The following is a 20,270-nucleotide window of genomic DNA, read 5'->3' on the forward strand; positions in this document are numbered from 1 at the left end:
CTTTTCAAAAAAAACACCTTTGGGATAACACTTTCAGACAACATTAGGGTGTAGAAAGCTGTCTTAGAATATAGAGAAGATGCTGCAATATTTCAAGAGGAAACATTGCAACCTAAGTGGTGAGCTCCAGACCTAGTGGTGTTGACTTCTCATATTTCCCTAATGTTGGAAGCGGGTGGGTTCTAATTTTTTTTACTACTGGTTCTGTGGGTGTGGCTTATTTTGTGGGTGTGGCTTGATGGTCATGTGACAATTCTTTAGGATTTAGCAGAGGTACTGGTCTACCAGGCTTTTAACTGCTTGCAGAACTGTACCGATCTACTCATTTTTTTGGGAGGCACCGGTCTACCCATTTGTTTTTGGAGGCACCGGTCTACTCATTTGTTTTTGGAGGCACTGGTCTACCCATTTATATTTGCAGGCACTGGTCTACTCATTTGTTTTTGGAGGCACCGGTCTACCACCACACTGCCTTTTAACACTGATCAGCTGTAGGGCGGCCCTTTGAAGCCCCGCGGCAAGAGTTTAAACAATTTTTATCCTTCTAGCCAATCAGCTGGGACTCAGGAGGCAGCAATAGATTGGAGGTGGGGCCAAATAAAAGGTAAGAATAACGCGGTGGGGTGGCGGGGGAGCGCCAGAACCGGTTTGGTGATGTCATATCGTCACCGCTATTGGCTCAGCGGAACCGGCCCGAACTGGGAGAAATGGAAGAAATCAAGCAGTGGATCTACTATGCCCATGTGGTGAAAGTCATGCCAAAACAAAGAGAAATAGGATCTTTACTGAGCATTTCACTGGGAAAAAGTGATGGAAGAGAATGAACTAATGAACCAATATCAGACTCGAGAGTTTTGTCAAAAGTAATAACTGGAGGGATGGTGCTGTGTCTGCACCACCTAACATTGATTGTGTTTAACTGATTTCTAGTCTGAGATGTGATATTGATTGTGTTTATTTTTTTAATTAAAGACCTAACTTATACGGTAATTAAACGCTTAGCTTATACATCTCAAATATTGGCTGTTTTTGGTCAGTAAATTGGACAATTTAGGGACCAGCTTTAGAAAATACAGGAGCCCTTGACTTATTACGAAAATTAAACCCCAAATTCCCATGCCTAAGTATGATAGTGGTTAAGTGAGTTTTGTGCCATTTTACAACTTGTCTTGCTACAGGAGTTCAGTAAGTAACATGGTTTTTAAGTAAATCTGGCTTCCCCATTGACTTTGCCTGTCAGAAGGTCTCAAATGGTGATTATGTGACCCTGGGATGATCCAACTATCAAAAATGCAGGCCAGTTGCCATGTGTGCAAATCACATTATACTGGGATTACTGCCGAAGCAACATTTACAGACATGTTGAGGTTTCCCTGTGCACATATTAGGATAGATTAAAAATAGCTTGGATGAGCTCTGTGTTACATATACCAGTATGCAGGAAGGCTAAAATTTTAGTGTAAAACAGGCAGGAATTCCTTCTGACTCTGACTTTGAAATTGTCTGGAAAATTCTTTGTAAAGCCCTCCATTGGACACTGGTGGGGTATCAAGGTTTTGAGGAAGATTTCCTTGTGTTACTTTTTCTACAGAATAAAGTTTTTTTCTTACAATCTCCACCTCAATGTGTTCAATTTGAGGCATGGGCACATCTGGTAATGCGGCTGGAGCAAGAAAACCAAAAGTGACTTTGAGTTCAGAAGGTTCTCTTTCCTTTCAACCATGCTGGAAGTGCAATTCTTTAGGAGGAAATGGGGAATATGCCAGGAACCCTATTTTTGCAGCATGCTCTATTAGGGTTGGAGCTGTTAAACTAGATCTAGGAGGTAAATTGCTGGGAGCAGGTTTTTTTTCTTGTGCTTATCAAGCTATGCAGAAAACAAAAATGAAAGTAAAGCAGGCTATTTGCTGCAACGAGGCAAAATTGCTAGGAGGCAGAGGCAGATTTCTTTTTCTTGTTTTCCTCACCAAAAAAGGTAGGTGCGTCCTATAATCCAGAGTGTTTTATACTCTGAAAAAGTATACAGAGTATTGGAAAAGAGATGATGTGGTTCCCATTTTCAAAAACAACAACAACAAAAAAAAAACAGACCCAGGAAACTACAGACCAATCAGGCTAACATCAATACCCGGGAAGATACTGGAAAAGATAATAAAAGAAAATATCTGCCAACGTCTAAGTAACAAGTAAAGTAATAACTAGCAGTCAGCATGGGTTTGTTAAAAACAGATCATGCCAAACCAATCTTATTTCATTCTTGAACATAGTGACTAAATTAGTAGACCAGCAAAATACTGTGGACATAATACTTAGACTTCAGCAAGGCATTCGACAAAGTAGACCTCAACCTACTTCTTGGTAAGCAAGAAAAAAGTGGGATAGATAGCATCATCACCAGACAGATTTGCAACTGGCTGACAAACCATACTTAACGAGTAGTCCTTAATGGGTCTAAGTATATGAAGGGAAGTAAGCAGTGGGATACCACAAGGTTCCATCTTAGGCAAGTACTAATAGGTAGTTAGGCCAGTAATAGAAGGGGAACTTACCAAATATGCAGATGATACTAAGCTGGCAGGAATAACTAGCACTCTATAGGCTCAAGATCCAGATGGATGCAGACAGACTTGAACACTGGGCCCTATCTAACTGTAGGAAGTTAGCACCCACCTTTTTCCTGGAATGAAATATTTTAGGAAATATTAAAAAGGCAGAATATTAGATTTCCCTGGATGAGAAATGGAGAAACATGTTTTAAAAGACAAGCAGCTTCCTGCCTCCCCCTCCCACACACACAACTTTGTTAATGGGCCAAAATCTGCAACACAATAGGGCCCATCTAGCAGCAGAAACTCAAGGCACCTGGGATGATTACATCAGCCAGCAAGGCTAGCTAAGACCCCCACCCCCTGGGAGTCTGACAACCAATCAGAATACTCTTTCTGGGCCCCAGGAAGTTCAAAGCCAGAGAGAGCATAAAACCCGGGGACTCGCTGATTCTCAGCCCCTTTTCTGTTCAGGAACTCAAGCCATGTGATCCTGTCCACCATTAAACCATCTTTCCAAGCAGTCTCCATGTTTCCAGTGTCTTTTTCTCCACTTGGAGCAGAACCCAGAAGGATATTTCTTCCAACATAACAAAATGAAATTCAATGTAGAGAAAAGTAAAGTCCTACACTAAGGCAAGAAAAACCAAAAGTACACATATAGACTGGGTGAAACCAGGCTTAGTAGCAATACCTGTGAGAAGGATCTTGGAGTCTTAGTGGACGACCATCTAACTATGAGCCAGCAGTGTGTGGTGGCAGCCAGAAAAGCCAATGCAATCCTAAATTGCATTAACAGAGGGATACAATCAAGATCAAGGGAGGTACTGATACCACTCTATAAAGCCCTAGTAAGACCACACCAGGAGTACTGCATCCAGTTTTGGTCACCACACTATAAAAAAGATGTTGAGACTGTAGAAAAAGTGCAAAGACCAACAAACTGCGGCCGCTGGGGCTTTGGACCGCGTCGTGCCTTTGCGGCCTCTGACCTGGCACCAAACTCACCTAGCTCCTTGGTTCTCCAAGGAGCTGAGGGAGATGAAGCGCCGGAAAAGACGCCTGGAGAGTGGTTGGAGGACCAGCTGTTCCGAATCCGACCGAACACTGGTGAGGTCTCATATTAAGACCTACCTAGTGGTGATAAAGCGGCAAAATCTAGCTATTTTGCCGCCCTTATTGCGTCATCAGATAATCGCCCAGCCGCCCTGTTTAGGGTGACCCGCTCCCTCCTCCATCAGGGAGCGCGGGATGATCCCTTGCAGGGTCAAGCTGAGGATTTTGTGCAGTATCTGCATGACAAGATCGCTCAGATTCGGGAAGGCCTGGCCTCTGACTGGGTAAGTCCAGACAAGATGACTGAGGCAGGTCTTGAGAGTGTTATCTGGGAGGAGTTCGATCCTGTGGCTCCCGAGGACATGGACAGGATTCTGGGACGGCTGAACGCGACCACATGTTTATTGGACCTGTGTCCCTCCTGGTTGGTGCTGGCCTCCCGGGAGGTTACACGAGGCTGGCTCCAGAGGATTATTAACGCTTCCTTGAGTGAGGGTGTCCTACTGGCCGCCTTGAAAGAAGCGGTGGTGAGGCCCCTCCTCAAGAAGCCCTCTCTGGATCCGGCTGTTTTGGCTAACTATCGTCCAGTCTCCAACCTTCGTTTTATTGCGAACATTGTTGAGAGTATGGTGGCACAGCAGCTTCCACAGTACCTGGGTGAAGCTGTCTGTCCAGATCCGCTCCAGTCCGGCTTCAGGCCTGGGTACAGCACGGAAACGGCATTGGTCGCATTGGTAGATGATCTCTGGAGGGCTCGGGATAGGGGATGCTCCTCTATCCTGGTCCTGTTAGATCTCTCAGCGGCTTTTGATACCATCGACCATGGTATCATGTTGCACCGGTTGGAGGGGTTGGGGATGGGGGGGCACCGTTTTGCGGTGGTTCTCCTCCTACCTCTTTGACTGGTTGCAATCTGTGTTGGCAGGGGGGCAGCGGTCGACCCCAAGGTGCCTTGTTTGTGGGGTGCCGCAAGGGTCGGTCCTCTCGCCTCTTCTGTTCAACATTTATGTAAAGCCGCTGGGTGAGATCATCTGTGGCTTTGGGGTGGAGTTCCATCAGTTCGCTGATGACACTCAGCTGTACATCTCCACCCCAGGACACCCCAACGATGCCCTGGAAGTGATGTCCCGGTGCATGGAGGCCGTGCAGGCCTGGATGGGGAGAAACAGGCTCCGACTCAACCCTTCCAAGACCGAGTGGCTGTGGCTTCCAGCGTCCCGATATAGCCAGCTGGTGCCATCGCTGGTTATTGGGGGTGAATCATTGACCCCCACGGAAAGGGCTCGCAACTTGGGTGTCCTCCTGGATACACGGCTGTCTTTAGAAGAGCATATGATGGCCGTGGCCAGGGGGGCTTTTTATCAGGTCCGCCTGATACGCCAGTTGCGTCCCTTTCTAGATCGGGACTCCCTACGTATGGTCACTCAGGCACTCGTCACTTCCCGCCTGGACTACTGCAATGCCCTCTACATGGGGCTCCCCTTGGGGTGCACCCGGAGGCTCCAGTTGGTCCAGAATGCGGCCACTCGGGGAATTATGGGAGCGACGGGGCACTCCCATGTGACACCTCTCCTGCGCAGGTTGCACTGGCTTCCTGTGGTCTTCCGGGTGCGCTTCAAGGTATTGGTGACCACCTTTAAAGCGCTCCATGGCTTACGGCCGGGGTATCTACGAGACCGCCTTCTGCCGACAATAGCTTCCCACCGGCCAGTTTGCTCGCACAGAGAGGGCCTCCTCAGGGTGCCGTCGGCCAGACAATGTCGGCTGGCGACCCCCAGGGGAGAGCCTTCTCTGTGGCGGCACCTGCCCTCTGGAACAACCTACCCCCAGAGATATGCACGATATCAGACCTCTGGACTTTTTGTCGGGCCCTGAAAACACATCTATTTCATCTAGCCGGGCTGGCTTGACCCCATCCTTGCAGTTTTAAATTTGTAATTGGTTTTAACTGGGTTATTTTAAATTGATGGCCAAAATTATTTAATGTTTTTAAACTGCTTTTAAATTTTATATGTTGTGTTTTTACCGTGGCTGTTCACCGCCCTGAGTCCTGTTGGAGAAGGGCGATATACAAATAAAACAAACAAACAAACAAACAAACAAATAAATAAACATGATTAGGGGACTGGAGACTAAAACAGATGAAGAACGGTTACAGGAACTGGGCACGGCTAGTCTAGGGAAGAGAAGGACCAGGGGAGACATGATAGCACTGTTCCAATATTTGAGGGGCTGCCACAGAGAGGAGGGGGTGAAGCTGTTTCCCAAAGCACCTGAAGGCCAGACAAGGAATGATGGATGGAAACTGATCAAGCAGAGATTCAACCTAGAAACAAGGAGGAATTTTCTGACAGTGAGAACAATCCACCCATGGAACAGAAGTTGCCTTGGGAGGTTGTGGAGCTTCATCACTGGAGGCTTTCAAGAAGAGACTGGACTGCCATTTGTCAGAAATGGTGCAGGGTCTCCTGCTTGGGGAGGTTGGACTAGATGACCTACAAGGTCCCTTCCAACTCCCTTAATTTGTAATGTGTAACTTTGCTGCTCCGCATCCCTTTCCCTTCCCTCCTCCCAACCTGGGCTTCGTCCCCTCCCCCTCTCCCCCGGTTCTCTCCCTGGGGCAAAGAAGCAATGGACTCGCTGTCCAGCTGACCATCCCACGGGGGAGCGGGGGGGGGGGGGGCAAGCAGGGGCACCCCGAGTGGGCGGCGCTCTCAGCCCTTTAGAGAAGGGGAGGAGCTTTAACGGAGAGGGGAGGAGCTACAACCGCTTCCTGTCTGGTTCTGTGCAGACTCCTGGCTGGGGTCGTTCCGGGGAGGGGGATCCAGGTGCGAGTCCGGCGGCGATCCTGGGCGCCTCTCTTGGGGAGCGGAGTCCGGGCGAGGAAGAGAGCCGCCTCTTTCCTATGGAGCGCCAGGTGAGAAGCTCCTTCCTCCCTTCCTTCCTTCTTCCCACCTGGGGAAATGCTCGGACAGGAGACCCTTCAATGCAGCTTCTTGGGGCGCTGCTAAGATCCTCCTGCAGTCCCCACTTTCTCCTTGGGGAGATGATGATTATTACTATTATTATTATTACTATTATTATTCCTGATCGTTTCCCGTCCTTTTCCTTTTCTCTGGGGCCGTTTCAGATCCGGGAGGCTTGGAGTTCAAGGGCTGGGAAAGCGGCGGGGAGAAAAGGGGGCGATCCCTCCCAGGAGCCCTTGTTTCGAGAGGAGCCGCCTCCGGAGGGAGCATCGGGGAAAGGCTCCTTCTGATGCCCTTTCATCTCTTTGCCCTCGTTGCTTTCATCCCTTCAATTCGGTTCCATTCTTCACTTTAACTGGGTTTTTAAAGTCTTGGGTGCATTTATCGGCCTTTTCCTGTGGGCCACTGTTTCTCAGCCTTGGCAACTTTGTGGTGTGTGGATTTCTGCTCCCAGAATTCTCCATGTGTGTTGAAGTCCACATATTTTACAGCTCCCAAGATTGGGAAAGGTTGCTGTAGGCCAGGGGTGGGGAACTAGGGCCCTTTTAGGACTGGTGGACTTCAACTCCCAGAATCCCCGAGCCAGCTGTGTCAGGAATTCTGGGAGTTGAAGTCCACCAGCAATAAAAGGCCCCTAATTTTCCTCTTTTACAGTGGGGTATTCCAAAGGGCAAGTCCCAGCTTTGAAAAGAGTTTCTATCATCTGATAAGGACGGTGAACATTATATAAACATAGAATAACATACAGAGTTGGGAGGGACCTTGGAGGTCTTCTAGTCCAACCCCCTGCTTGAGGAGGAGGAGTCTATACCATTTCAGACAATTGGCTGTCCAGTCTCTTCTTAAAAGCCTCCAGTGACCTTAGTCAGGATTCTGGGGATCAAGATTCGTACCTTGAAATGGCTGAAAGAAAGACCTGTGTCCCATATCTGGGAAAGGTGAGAGAGAAACCACAACTGTCTTGCTAAAAATCCTTAAGGCTACAGGATGTCGGCATGGCTTCTTTGGTACCTTCCTTACTGTATCTCCTGTCAATCAAACAACTGTATTTCCTGCTGATGTCACTGAAATACGAAAGCATGAAAGAAATCATTCCAGATCTATCCCAGCCATTGTCCAAATCTGAATACAGGTAGTCCTTGACTTAGGACCACAATCGAGCCCAGAAGTTCTGTTGCTTGGCGCGATAGTGGCTAAGTGAGTTTTCCCCCTTTTTATGACCTTTCTTGCTACAGTTGTTAAGTGAACCCACTGCTGTTGTTCAGTTAGTAACACGGTGGTTAAGGGAATCCTTAAAGTCTCTATTGACTTTGCTTGTGGGAAGATTGCAATGGGATCACATGACCCTGGGACTCTGTAGCCGTTACAAATATGAGCCAGTTGCCCAGTGTCCAAATTTTGATCAGGTGACCATGGGGATGCTGCAAAGGTCCTGTGAAAAGCTGCCAGGAGTCAGTGTTTTTTCAGTGTCCTGGTAACTTTGAAGAGTCACTAAATGAATGGCTGTAATTCGAGGACTACCTGTATACGTGAGAGACAATTTGGACTCTGTCTCTTTGTTGGTGCCAGGCCAGATCTAGTACTCCTGACTAACAACTCAGCACAACTCCCTGGAAATGGGAGCGGATCTGCTTGAGGCCTCCAGAGTCCAGCTCTGAGGTGTCAGACTTCGATGCTATCTCAAAATAAATGAATTTCCAAACTGCCAATCTTTAAGGGAATCTTCTCTTTATTCGAGCACAGCAACCGGATCATGACTCGATGCGGACAAGACTGACCTTTTGCCCCCCAATCCCTCCCTTTCCGATCCCCAATTATCTGCTTCTCATTGGCTATCTTCCAAGTCATTCTCCTGAGTTCTTGTCTCGTCATTTCACAGGAATGTCCCCCCCGCTTCATTTCCATGGAGTCCGAGCTTCAAAGGGATTTAGCAGGCAAAAGTCCAGGGCTTATCTTCCTTTCTATGTCAGCGGTGAAACGCTGACATGTGGTGCTTTAATACATACATTCATGGCTGAGATAATCTGCCTCTGAATCCAATCCCTGGTCCTTCCACCCCTTTCAGTTTTCTTCTCACCCAGGGTGAGCTTCTATGTAATGTTGGTGTGGCTGCAAGGGACTCACATAAAGGGGTTCCCTAGTTAGCCTAGAAATAGGCTAAAATCAGCCTTCTGCACTGGCTGCTCAGGAATATCATTAGGATATTTGATGGCAAATTATTCCCTTGCTGTTTTCTTTTCACTCCTAGACACTCTCGTGGCCTCGTCTTCATCCCCCGGAACCTCAGGTCTTTATAGCGGAGGCTTAACAATGGTTGAGCTTCCAAGGCAGGTAGGAGGATTCTTCCCTCCCTTCCCCAGATGTGCCAATCTCACAATAACAGAATAACACAATTGGAAGGGATCTTAGAGATCTTCTAGTCTATCCCCCTGTTTCAAGCAGGAGACCCTATACCATTTCAGACAAGTGGGTGTCCAGTCTGTCCTTAAAAACCTCCAGCCCACAACTTCTGAAGGCAAACTGTTCCATTAGTTAATTTTTCTCACAGCCCCAGAAATACTGGAACACGGCTATCTTTTTATTTTATTTTTATTTTATTTCCAATTTATATACCGCCCTTCTCCCTGAGGACTCACGGCGGTGTACAGCCAGAATTAAGAACATGAAATACAAATATTAAAAAACAATTAAAAATATATATAAATTTGGCCCAAAAATTAAAATCACAAACCAATTAAAACATTTAAAAAATTTCTTCTTAAGCCATGTCTCCCCTAGTCCTTCTTTTCTCTAGACTAGCCATATCCAGTTCCTGCAATCGTTTTTCATATGTTTTAGTCTCAAGGCCTTTAATGCTTAGTTGCTCTTTGCACTTTTTCCAAAGTCTCCACATCTTTTTGGTAATGTTGTGACCAAAACTGAACTCGGTATTCCAGATGTGGTCTTTACTAAGGATTTTTAAAAAGTGTTGACCATGAGAGCCTAAAGTAAAAAGTAAAGTTCAAGCTTGACTTTTGCACAGAAATTAAATGGTGAACCCACTTGATTTGGAAGGATTCATTGGCTCACCACACTGGGTACCATTAACCCAGTGTTGGATTCAGTCAAGATATCCAAGGTCAAGCCCATCAATGGACAACAAACGAATATGTGGTTGCTACTCCTGTGCCATCGGACAAACCAATAAAACATTAACTAGATGTATCTCTAGCCAGAGGCACTTTATGTTTTCGGAAAGGTTCTCCAGGGACGATGTTCAGTCATGAAATTGCCCAGCAGCTGTCCAGATAAAGTCAGAGACACTGACACAGACTTGTAGATTTTATATAAATATAAATATGTTTAACCTACAAATTTACCGCAGTCTTTGTCATCATCCAGAAAAGGAAGAACATAAGATAGTCAGGAACATCATGAGGTAAATCTAAAACATCATGCAGAACATACAGAAGGAAAAAAGGAGGGAAAAAAGGGAAACGCCCCTTTATACTTACAGCAACCAATCATAGCGTAGATTGCATCATGCATGAGTCAGCACTCTCTAACTAATCAGTTACAATTCTGTTCCGGCCTATTTGACACTTTACTGTTTCAGATTCTAAATTCAATATCCTAACATGTTTGTTTGCCCTACTTGAAAACTAGAGGTTTTTCATTAAGAAGTAGACTCAAATGTAATTCATTGAAGTGTTCATTGTTAGGAAGGTTCATGGAATACGTTGTGGTTTCTCTCCTCTCCCTGTGTCAGGATTTGGTATCGCTTGAGGATGTAGCTGTGTTTTTCTCCGTGGAGGAGTGGGCCCTGCTGGATTCTGAGCAAAAAGCCCTGTACCAAGAGGTCATGCTGGAAACCAAGAGGAACATGGCCTCCTTAGGTAAGAGATTCTGTTGAGATATTTACATTTAGGAGCCAAAGGTCAAATCTTATATCAACTTAATAACAAGCATAGCATCATGTTTTGAACAAATGGGAGTTTGGAAGAATATTGATAAGCGTTCAAATACAGCAATGGTGCTTGATCCTTTTCACACCTAAGTTTGTCTTAACTTTTCTTTTTTTCTGTTACAAGCAGATGACGGACGGGAGATGGAGGATTCTGGCCAAGAGGCAGCAGCACCCTTGCCAAAAGAGAAAAAGGAAATTGCAGAAAAAATATATGGAAAGCAAAGTTCTGAGGAAAAGCAGTTAACGGGGAAGCTGGAGAATTGCTCTGGTTTCCCTTGTCCAGATCCCAATGTTTTATTGGATGGAGATGATTGCCAAGAAAAAGGAGAGTGTTCAAGGTGTGGGAAAACCCTTCGAGATGAATTGGGATTATGTGACTGTTGCAAAATCCCTGCTGGAGAGAAACAGGATGAAAGCAGGGAACACTCCAGAGGGACCCTTCCTCCTCCTTTACATGAAAGCATACAAGAAGGAGGGAAAATGTACAAATGTACGGAGTGTGCAGAAAGCTTCGATACAAGCCGCTCCTTTGCATCACATAAAAAAATTCACAAAGCAGGGGATCCACACAAATGTCTGGATTGTGGAAGGACCTTCAGGCAGAAAAATCATCTGAATTCACATAAGAGGGTCCACAAAGAGAGGAAGCAGCATCAATGCATCACCTGTGGAAAGACCTTCAGAACCAGCACCTCCCTTACTTCCCATCAAAGCAGCCACAGAGAGGAGAAGTTGCATCAATGTAGGGAGGGTAGAACGAGGCTTACTTGGAGCAAGGAACCGAATTCCCCCCCAAAAAGCCCCACTGGTAATAAATCATGTAAATGCCTGGAATGTGGGAAGTACTTCCGCTCTGCAAATGACCTCACTTACCATAATAGGACCCATACAGGGGAAAAGCCATATCATTGTACAGTGTGTGGGAAGAGTTTCACCCAAAAAGACAATTTCAATTCACATAATAGGATCCACACTGGAGAGAAGCCGTATAAATGTAAAGAGTGTGGAAAATGCGTCAGGACCACCGATTCCCTTACTTGCCATAATAGGATTCACACAGGGGAGAAGCACTATGAATGTTTAGAGTGTGGAAAAAGCTTCAATAGACGTGATACACTAACTCAACATAATAGGATGCATAAAGGGGAGAAACCTTATAAATGCCTGCAGTGTGGAAAGAGCTTCAGTCAAAAAGTTCATCTTAAGTCACATGAGAGGACCCACACAGGAGAAAAACCATTTCAATGTATGGAGTGTGGAAAGCGCTTCCATTGCTCTTCACACCTTACGGTCCATCATAGAATCCACACGGGGGAGAAGCCCTTTCAGTGCCTGCAGTGTGGAAAGCGCTTTGTCAGTTCTAATGGCCTTCATGCCCATGAACGGACCCACACAGGGGAGAAACCATACAAATGCCTGGAGTGTGGAAAGAGCTTCGGTGACTCCAGCAGCTTAACCTCTCATAGAAGTGTCCACAGTGGAGAGAAACCGTATCAATGCTCCGAGTGTGGGAAGTGCTTCAATCAAACAAGTAACCTTAATACCCATAAAAGGACCCACACAGGTGAAAAGCCATATAAGTGCATCGAATGTGGCAAATGCTTCACTAAATTGTCGTCCCTCACTCGCCACAAAACGCTCCACACTGGGGAGAAACCATATCAATGCTGCATGTGTGGAAAGAGCTTCAATACAAAAAATGGCTATGTTGTACATAGCAGAACCCACACTGGGGAGAAACCATATCAGTGCCTGGAGTGTGGAAAATGCTTCAGTGTTTCTGGAGAACTGACAATCCATAAAAGGATTCACACAGGGGAAAAACCATATAAGTGCACGGAGTGTGGCATGAGTTTCAGAATAAGCAGTAGCCTTCGTAGCCACAAGAGGACCCACACTGGGGAGAAACCGTATACATGTCATGAGTGCGGAAAAAGCTTTAGTCAAAGACATTCACTCAAGAACCATAGAAGGCTTCACTCAGGGAAGAAACCCTATAAATGCCTGGAGTGTGGAAAATGTTGTAATGAGAGTGGCACTCTTACCTCCCACATGAGGATCCACACAGGAGAGAAACCGTTTAAATGCATTGAGTGTGGAAAGAGTTTCAAAGACGGAAAGACTCTTACGCGTCATAAAAGAATCCACACAGGGGAGAAGCCATTTAAATGCATTGAGTGTGGAAAAGCTTTTAAAGACGGGAGTTATCTTACGCATCATAAAAGAATCCACACAGGAGAGAAGCCGTTTAAATGCATTGAGTGTGGAAAAGCTTTTAAAGACGGGAGTTATCTTACGCGTCAAAAAAGAATCCACACAGGGGAGAAGCCATTTAAATGCATTGAGTGTGGAAAGAGTTTCAAAGATGCAAGTAATCTTAGGTGTCATAAAAGAATCCACACAGGGAAGAAACCGTTTAAATGCATTGAGTGTGGAAAGGCTTTCAAAGATGGGAATTATCTTACGCGTCATAAAAGAATCCACACCGGGGAGAAGCCATATCAGTATGTGGAGTGTGGAAAGAAATTCAGAACCTGTAGTGACTTTAATCGACATAAGAAGATGCACAGCAGGAAAAGATGATGCTAATTGGTTTGTGTTGATTCTCAAAATTTGCTTCATGCCCAAGAGAATCTGTAAAAATGCATAGTGTATGGAAAAGGGGTTCCAAAGCAGTAGACTTTTTTGATCCATTAAAAATAAGAATTTCTTTTTATAATTAGGAATTAAGTTTTGGATACTGAGTTTTTCCCAAAATAAAACTTGCTTATATTTTTTTGGGCTCCAAAATAAGCCCTAGGTCTTTTTTTGGGGGGGGGGGGGGCGACATGATTTCAGATTAATCAGCCCAGCTGTTCACTTTGCACCCCCTGGTGCATGCAGAAGAGGCGGCAAGGGGGACCAACGTTATCTGGCAGCTGCTGCATCCTGCCTGTCCCTTGGTCATTGCACTCTGTGGCTCGTCTTTGCACGGCAGCACCAGCAGCAGACAGAGGCATGGGGCAGAAGGCAGGTGATCCTAATATGCCGCTTGGCTGCAGGCAAACTAAGAGACCTGATGACAGACCTCCTGTGGCCACTCACCCACTCCAGCTCCATATTTTCGACTGGAAGCATTGCGGCGAGACAGTTGGGGAATTAGCGGGCTCCAATGAGCTCCGCAAAAACCCAGACTGACGAACTGCTGCCAAGGGGTCTTCCAACCGGAACCGTCCTGTAGGGACGGGGAAGAAGGAAAGGTACCTCAGAAGACCAAGAGGAACAGGCAAGTTCCTCGAAGGTCAGAGGAAACTTTCTAATTCAGCAGCGGAGGCAGCAGCCATTGAGGCTGTCAAGAAGCTGGGGCAACCAGGCAAAGTATTGAGCAGGAGTGGTGACTGGAACGGAGTTTTTGAAGCTGGGTGAGTGACAGCCAACCCACAGGCGAAATAACAACAAAAAAACCCTTTTAAACCTGACAAAACCCCAGCGTAAAAATAGCGGCTAATGGGCATGGGGGGAAGAAAAGAGGATGTATGAAGTGGAATTTAACGGGACAAAAGAAAATTGACTTTTGAATAAAATTATTTGGAAAGCTTTGGAATAGAAAGAACATAAAAAACTGAAAATGATTACACTGGGATGAACAGTGAAAAGATAAAAAAGAGAGAAAAAGGGTGGAAAACAACAGGAAATGCAGGGCAAAATAGAAGAGTCCAGGATTTTGAAATACAAAATGATTACACTGGGATAAACAGAGGGGAAATGAGAAAAGGAGAAAAGAGATGGGAAACAAGGGGAAATATAGGGCAAAATGGGAGAGTTCAAGATTTTAAAGTGCGAAAGAAAAAAAGGGGAAAGAAAAAGGCAAAAATAAAAATGAAAAGGGAGAAAAAGAGAAAGAAATGAAAGAGAAATATGCTATATATACTTAGAATTTAAATATGAATTGTAGTAAGAAATGGGAAATCGTATGATTGTAAAAATGAAATGAATAATAATTGGAATATTTTTATTTGCATTTTTGAAATTTAGATAAGGATTCGTTTTTAGAAATATGAATAAATTTAAACTAATAATTGAAATACCTTTAATGGTATATGGTGGTGAAAGTAGAAATGACTACCATATTTTTTGGTGTATAAGACGCACCTTTTTACCCCCCAAAAGGGGGTGAAAATCTGGGTGTGTCTTATACGCCGAATGTAGCCCTGCCCACCCTCCGGCCGCCACCCTTCGGCCATTTTTGGGCAGTTCCAGGCGGCAGGGATCTGGGTCAGGGCACAGCCTGAGGAACAACCCTCTTCCGGACGGTCTGGGTGGGGGGGAATCCTCCTGGCAGCTTCGGGGAACAAGGCGGGTGCCACGATTTGCGGTTGGTCACCCCTCTGGCCGCCTAGCGGGCAGGTCAGGGCAGACTGGTCGCAATGACTTCACTCCACAGCAATGTGAGGAGCCTCCACCGCCGCTGCCTAAGTCCTTTGTGCGCCCAGGAGCCAAGCGAGCCGAACGGGAGCTCCTAAAGTCAAACGCCCCTCTTTTCCAGGCACCGCTGCCCGTATTCCCCAATCCAATTTTCAGAGCCGCGTTTCAGGCGGCGGGCAGCCAGTTCCCCTGCTATGTGCAGCGGATTGGATTCGGGGTGGGGATTGCAGCGCTGCCGCCTAAAAGTGCTTTTCTTCCCATTGCACATTGCAGAGCCGCGCGGCAACGGGAATAGATGAGAATAAGTATCATGGCGAAAGGAAGTATAGAAATTGTAAATTTAGTTAAAATGACTAAACACAGTTTAAATTTGTGAATCGGCCAAATACTCTGTTCAGAGAAAATACATTGTTTGTATGTGTGTTTGTGTAAAAAAAAAAAAAATTTTTTAAAAAAAAGATGAAGTCGGAGACACTGACACAGACTTGTAGCTTTTATATTGTGAGTTTTCTGCAGGCCGCCCATGAGGTCAATATTGAGAAAAGACACGGACACGAGTTTTCTCGGGATGAGATGACCCAGATCTGACTCCGGGAGCCTCTTTTATTGTACACAAACAAAGGCAGGAGGGGTTTGTTAGCTTAAGCCAATAATATATTACAGCATGTCTCATGTAATGCATATGTAAGTACAAGTAATACATGGAAGCAATGCCCAAATTTGGGAAGATCTACAATTCTAGCTGCTAGTGAATTGTTACAGCCCTTATCTATGAGTTGTTCCAGCCCTTATCTCGCATACGCGGTACAGCATGATTCTCTCATGCCTGCGCGTAGCTCCTGAGCATGTTTTTTTTTTTTTTTTTTTTTTAATTTTGATTTATATGCCGCCCTTCTCCGGAGACTCAGGGCGGCTTACAGTGCGTTAAGCAATAGCCTTCATACTTTTGTATATTTATACAAAGTCAGCTTATTGCCCCCACAAACTGGGTCCTCAATTTACCTACCTTTGAAAGGATGGAAGGCTGAGTCAACCTTGAGCCTGGTGAGATTCAAACCTGCAGTAATTGCAGGCAGCTGAATGTTAATAACAGGGTGCTTTAAACCACTGTAGTACCAAGGCTCTTGGTAATGTTACAACATTATATAAATATAAATATATTTAACCAACAAATTTACAGCAGTCTTTGTCATCATCCAGGAACATCAATGAGGTAAGTCTAACACCGTGATGGCCAACCTATGGCATGGGTGCCACAGGTGACATGCGTAGCCATATCAGTGGGCACGCGAGTTCAACTCTGGCGTGAAACAGACTGTTTCCTGTCTTGAGGGCCGGGGGTGGGGAAGGCCCGTTTTTTGCTGTCCCCAGCCTCCAGAGACTCTCTAGGAAGTTGGCAAATGGGCCGTTTTTGGCCTCCAGAGATGTGAGGCCTTAAAGCCATGGAGCGCTTTAAAGGTGAGAACCAACACCTTGAAGTGCACCCGGAAGACCACCGGGAGCCAGTGCAGCTCGCGCAGGAGAGGTGTTATATGGGAGTGCCATGTCGCTCCTGTGATCACCCGCGCGGCAGCATTCTGGACCAGTTGGAGCCTCCGGGTGCTCCTCAAGGGAAGCCCCATGTAGAGAGCATTACAGTAGTCCAGGCGGGAAATGACGAGGGCATGAGTGTCCATGCGTAAGGAGTCCCGATCCAGAAAGGGACGCAACTGGCGGATCAGGCGGACCTGATAGAAAGTCCTCCCGGCCACAGCCGTCAGATGCTCTTCTAAAGACAGCCGTGAATCCAGGAGGACACCCAAGTTGCGAGACCTCTCTGTGGGGGCCAACGACTCGCCCCCAAGTCAGTGATGGCACCAACTAACTATATCGGGACGCCAGAAACAACAGCCACTTGGTCTTGGATGGGTTGAGCCTGAGTCTGTTTCTCCCCATCCAGATCCGCACAGCCTCCAGGCACCGGGACATTACTTCAAGGGCATCATTGGGGTGGTCCAGGGTGGAGATGTACAGCTGAATATCATCAGTGTACTGATGGTACTTCACCCTGAAACCACGGATGATCTCACCCAGTGGCTTCACATAAATGTTGAACAGAAGGGGCGAGAGGACTGACCCCTGTGGCACCCCACATACAAGGTGCCTTGGGGTCGACCTCTGCCCCCCTGCCAACACAGACTGCGACCGGTCGGAGAGAAAGGAGGAGAACCACTGCAACACAGTGCCCCCCACCCCCAACTCTTCCAACCAATGCAGCATGATACTATGATCGATGGTATCAAAAGCCACTGAGAGGTCTAATAGGACTAGGACAGAGGAACAACCTCTCTCCCGAGCCCTCCAGAGATCATCGACCAACGCGACCAATGCCGTTTCTGTGCTGTACCCAGGCCTGAAGCCCGACTAGAACGATCTAGATAAACCGTTTCATCCAGGTACTGTGGATGCTGGCATCCCGATATAGCCAGCTGGCGCCATCGCTGGCTATTGGGGACGAGTCATTGACCCCCACAGAGGGGGCTCGCAACTTGGGCGTCCTCCTGGACATACGGCTGTCTTTAGAAGTGCATATGACGGCCGTGGCCAGGGGGGCTTTTTATCAGGTTCGCCTGATACGCCAGTTGCGCCCCTTTCTGAGTCGGGATTCCTTGTGCACAGTCACTCATGCTCTCGTCACTTCTCATCTGGACTACGCTAATGCTCTCTACATGGGGCTCCCCTTGAGGAGCACCCGGAGGCTCCAACTGGTCCAGAATGCTGCCGCGCGGGTGATCACAGGAGCGACATGGCACTCCCATATAACACCTCTCCTGCGCGAGCTGCACTGGCTCCCGGTGGTCTTCCGGGTGCACTTCAAGGTGTTGGTTCTCACCTTTAAAGCGCTCCATGGCTTAGGGCCAGGATATTTACGAGACCGCCTTCTGCTACCAATAAGATCCCACCGGCCAATACGCTTTCACAGACAGGGCCTCCTCAGGGTGCCGTCGGTCAAGCAATATCGGCTGGCGGCCCCCAGAGGGAGAGCCTTCTCTGTGGGAGCACCCGCCCTCTGGAACGAGCTACCTCCCGGAATACGGCTGATTCCGGATCTCCGCACTTTCCGTAAGGCCCTGAAGACGTTTTTATTTCAGCAAGCCGGCCTGGCCTGAATAGGTTTCATGGGTTAGTTTTTTAATTGTATTGTTAGGGGTTTTAAATTGGGGCGGCCGTTTAATTTAATTTATTTTTAATTATTTTAACTTTTATATTGTATGTTATTTTAATTCTCAGCTGTTCACCGCCCTGAGTCCCTTCAGGGAGAAGGGCGGTATATAAATTTAATAAATAATAATAATAATAATAATAATAATAATAATAATAATAATACTGGAAAAGATAATAAAAAAATGTCTGCCAACGTCTAAGTAACAAGTAAAGTAATAACTAGCAGTCAGCACGGGTTTGTTAAAAACGGATCATGCCAAACCAATCTTATTTCATTCTTGAACATAGTGACTAAATTAGTAGACCAGCGAAATACTGTGGACATAATACTTAGACTTCAGCAAGTCACTCGACAAAGTAGACCACAACCTACTTCTTGGTAAGCAAGAAAAAAGTGGGATAGATAGCATCACTACAAGACGGATTTGCAACTGGCTGACAAACTGTACTCAATGAGTAGTCCTTAATGGGTCTAAATCTACATGAAGGGAAGTAAGCAGTGGGGTACCACAAGGTTCCAACTTAGGCAAGTACTAATAGGTAGTTAGGCCAGTAATAGAAGGGGAACTTACCAAATATGCAGATGATACTAAGCTGGCAGGAATCGCTCACACCCTAGAACCGTGACGGCGAACCTATGGCACGCGTGCCACAGATGGCACGCGGAGCCATATTAGTGGGCATGCCAGCTCAGCTCTGGGGTGCATGCGCATGCCGGCCAGCTGATTTTCAGGCCTTCTGGGCCCACCAGAAGTAGGGAAACAGGCTGTTTCCTGCCTCTGGAGGGCCTAGGGAGTGGGGAGGCCCGTTTTTCTTTCTTACCTGGCTCCAGATCCTCTCTATGCATCTGGGAAGGGTGAAAACAGCCTTTCCCACTCCCTTGGGGGCCCTACGGAGGCTGAAAGGGCCCATTTCCCGACTCCCGGTGGGACAGGAAGTGACATTTTTTCCTGTCCCCAGCCTCCAGAGACTCCTAGAGAGGCTCCTAGAGGCTCCTAGAGAGGTTCTGGAGGCTGGGGACAGCAAAAATTGTCACTTCCTGTCCCACCGAAATTTGGGAAATGGCCCCTTCTGGATCCTGACAGACTTGAACACTGGGCCCTATCTAACAAAATGAAAGTCAATGTAGGAAAAAGTAAAGTCCTACACTAAGGCAAGACAAACCAAAAGTACACATATAGACTGGGTGAAACCAGGTTTAATAGCAATACCTGTGAGAAGGATCTTGGATAAGGTGACCAGATGTCCCGCTTTTGGCGGGACAGTCCGGATTTTTAGCAATTTGTCCCGCATCCCGCGGCGTTTTAAAAAAGTCCCGATTTTTCATTCTGCCTCCTGAGTCCTGGCTGCCTCCTGAGTCCAGCTGATGGCTAGAGGGAAAAAAACTGTTTAAACTCTTGCCGCGGGGCTTCAAAGGGCCGCCCTACAGCTGATCAGTGTTAAAACAAATGAGTAGACCAATGCCTGCAAAAATAGAAAAAACAGCCCCTTACAGCTTCCGCATAGGTTAATTAGCACAAGTTGATTAGCTCGGCTTCCCCACTCTCAGCTGATTTGCTCTCAGCTGTTTTGCGCAGGGCTCTGTTCTGTTGCTAGCTGCAAAGAGTTCCTGGAGCAGATTTTTTTCCCCCTAGCTATGCTGAAAAAGCGAAAGTGAAAGTAAAGCAGGACGCTGCAAAGTGATAAAATGAGGCAGAGAGAGATTTCTTTTTCTTTTTCCTCACCAAAAAAGGTAGGTGCAAAACTGCAAACAATGGGAAATTTAGGTCAAAAGAGGAGAGTTCAAGATTTTAAAACACAAAAGAAAAAAAGCTCTATTTAACTAGCGAATTGTAATAATTGAGATACTATTAATTGTATATTGTGTTGAAAGCAGAAATGGTTAAGTTGTGGTTTGGGGGAATATATGGGGGAAATTATTTGGTTTATAATTATTCGTAAATATAATTAATTGATTTGTAAGAAATTGAATTGCATGGAAATAATTGGAATATTCATGTTCATATTGATTAATATACAAAAAAGATAGTTATATAACTAATTGATTTATATTAAAATGTTGAATTTGTATTAAACAACTGTATTACATAATTACATAATTAACCAATGTGAGGATGGATATAAAAATAGATGACAATGGGAAGAGGT

General features: G+C 46.1%; 2 protein-coding genes across 3 annotated transcripts in view; both read left to right on the plus strand.

Annotated features, from left to right (window-relative positions):
• The first annotated feature begins 6,402 nt into the window (after positions 1-6,402).
• Positions 6,403-13,240, plus strand: LOC139311750 (zinc finger protein 420-like). Of its 2 annotated transcripts, none has more exons than XM_070936245.1 (4): positions 6,403-6,519; positions 8,817-8,899; positions 10,317-10,443; positions 10,642-13,240. In XM_070936245.1, exons 2-4 carry the CDS (start codon positions 8,879-8,881, stop codon positions 13,095-13,097), a joined length of 2,604 nt encoding a protein of 867 aa, XP_070792346.1. In that variant the 5' UTR covers positions 6,403-6,519; positions 8,817-8,878; the 3' UTR covers positions 13,098-13,240. The 2 variants fall into 2 exon arrangements, with proteins under 2 accessions (XP_070792346.1, XP_070792345.1); XM_070936244.1 differs by lacking the exon at positions 6,403-6,519 and having other exon boundaries at positions 8,828-8,899; positions 10,317-10,455; positions 10,606-11,349; positions 11,431-13,240.
• The window catches only part of LOC139311742 (zinc finger protein 420-like), a 38,563-nt gene continuing 27,156 nt past the window's right edge, over positions 8,864-20,270 (plus strand). The window contains exon 1 of the mRNA XM_070936234.1: positions 8,864-8,899. Coding sequence (XP_070792335.1) covers positions 8,879-8,899 — 21 coding nt within the window. The 5' untranslated portion in view covers positions 8,864-8,878. The remainder of the gene's footprint in view (positions 8,900-20,270) is intronic.

Source organism: Pituophis catenifer, unplaced genomic scaffold (genome assembly GCF_029215685.1).
Source record: "Pituophis catenifer annectens isolate HBS135680 unplaced genomic scaffold, rPitCat1.0.hap2 SCAF_2, whole genome shotgun sequence".
In the NCBI taxonomy this organism is placed as follows: domain Eukaryota; kingdom Metazoa; phylum Chordata; class Lepidosauria; order Squamata; family Colubridae; genus Pituophis; species Pituophis catenifer.

Bases quoted from the DNA above. Each gene is read 5' to 3' on its own strand.
- LOC139311750 (XM_070936245.1), top strand. From the start codon at position 8,879: ATGGTTGAGCTTCCAAGGCAG. The intron at 8,900-10,316 runs GTAGGAGGATTC...TCCCTGTGTCAG, and splicing joins TGGTTGAGCTTCCAAGGCAG to GATTTGGTATCGCTTGAGGA. The intron at 10,444-10,641 runs GTAAGAGATTCT...TGTTACAAGCAG, and splicing joins GAGGAACATGGCCTCCTTAG to ATGACGGACGGGAGATGGAG.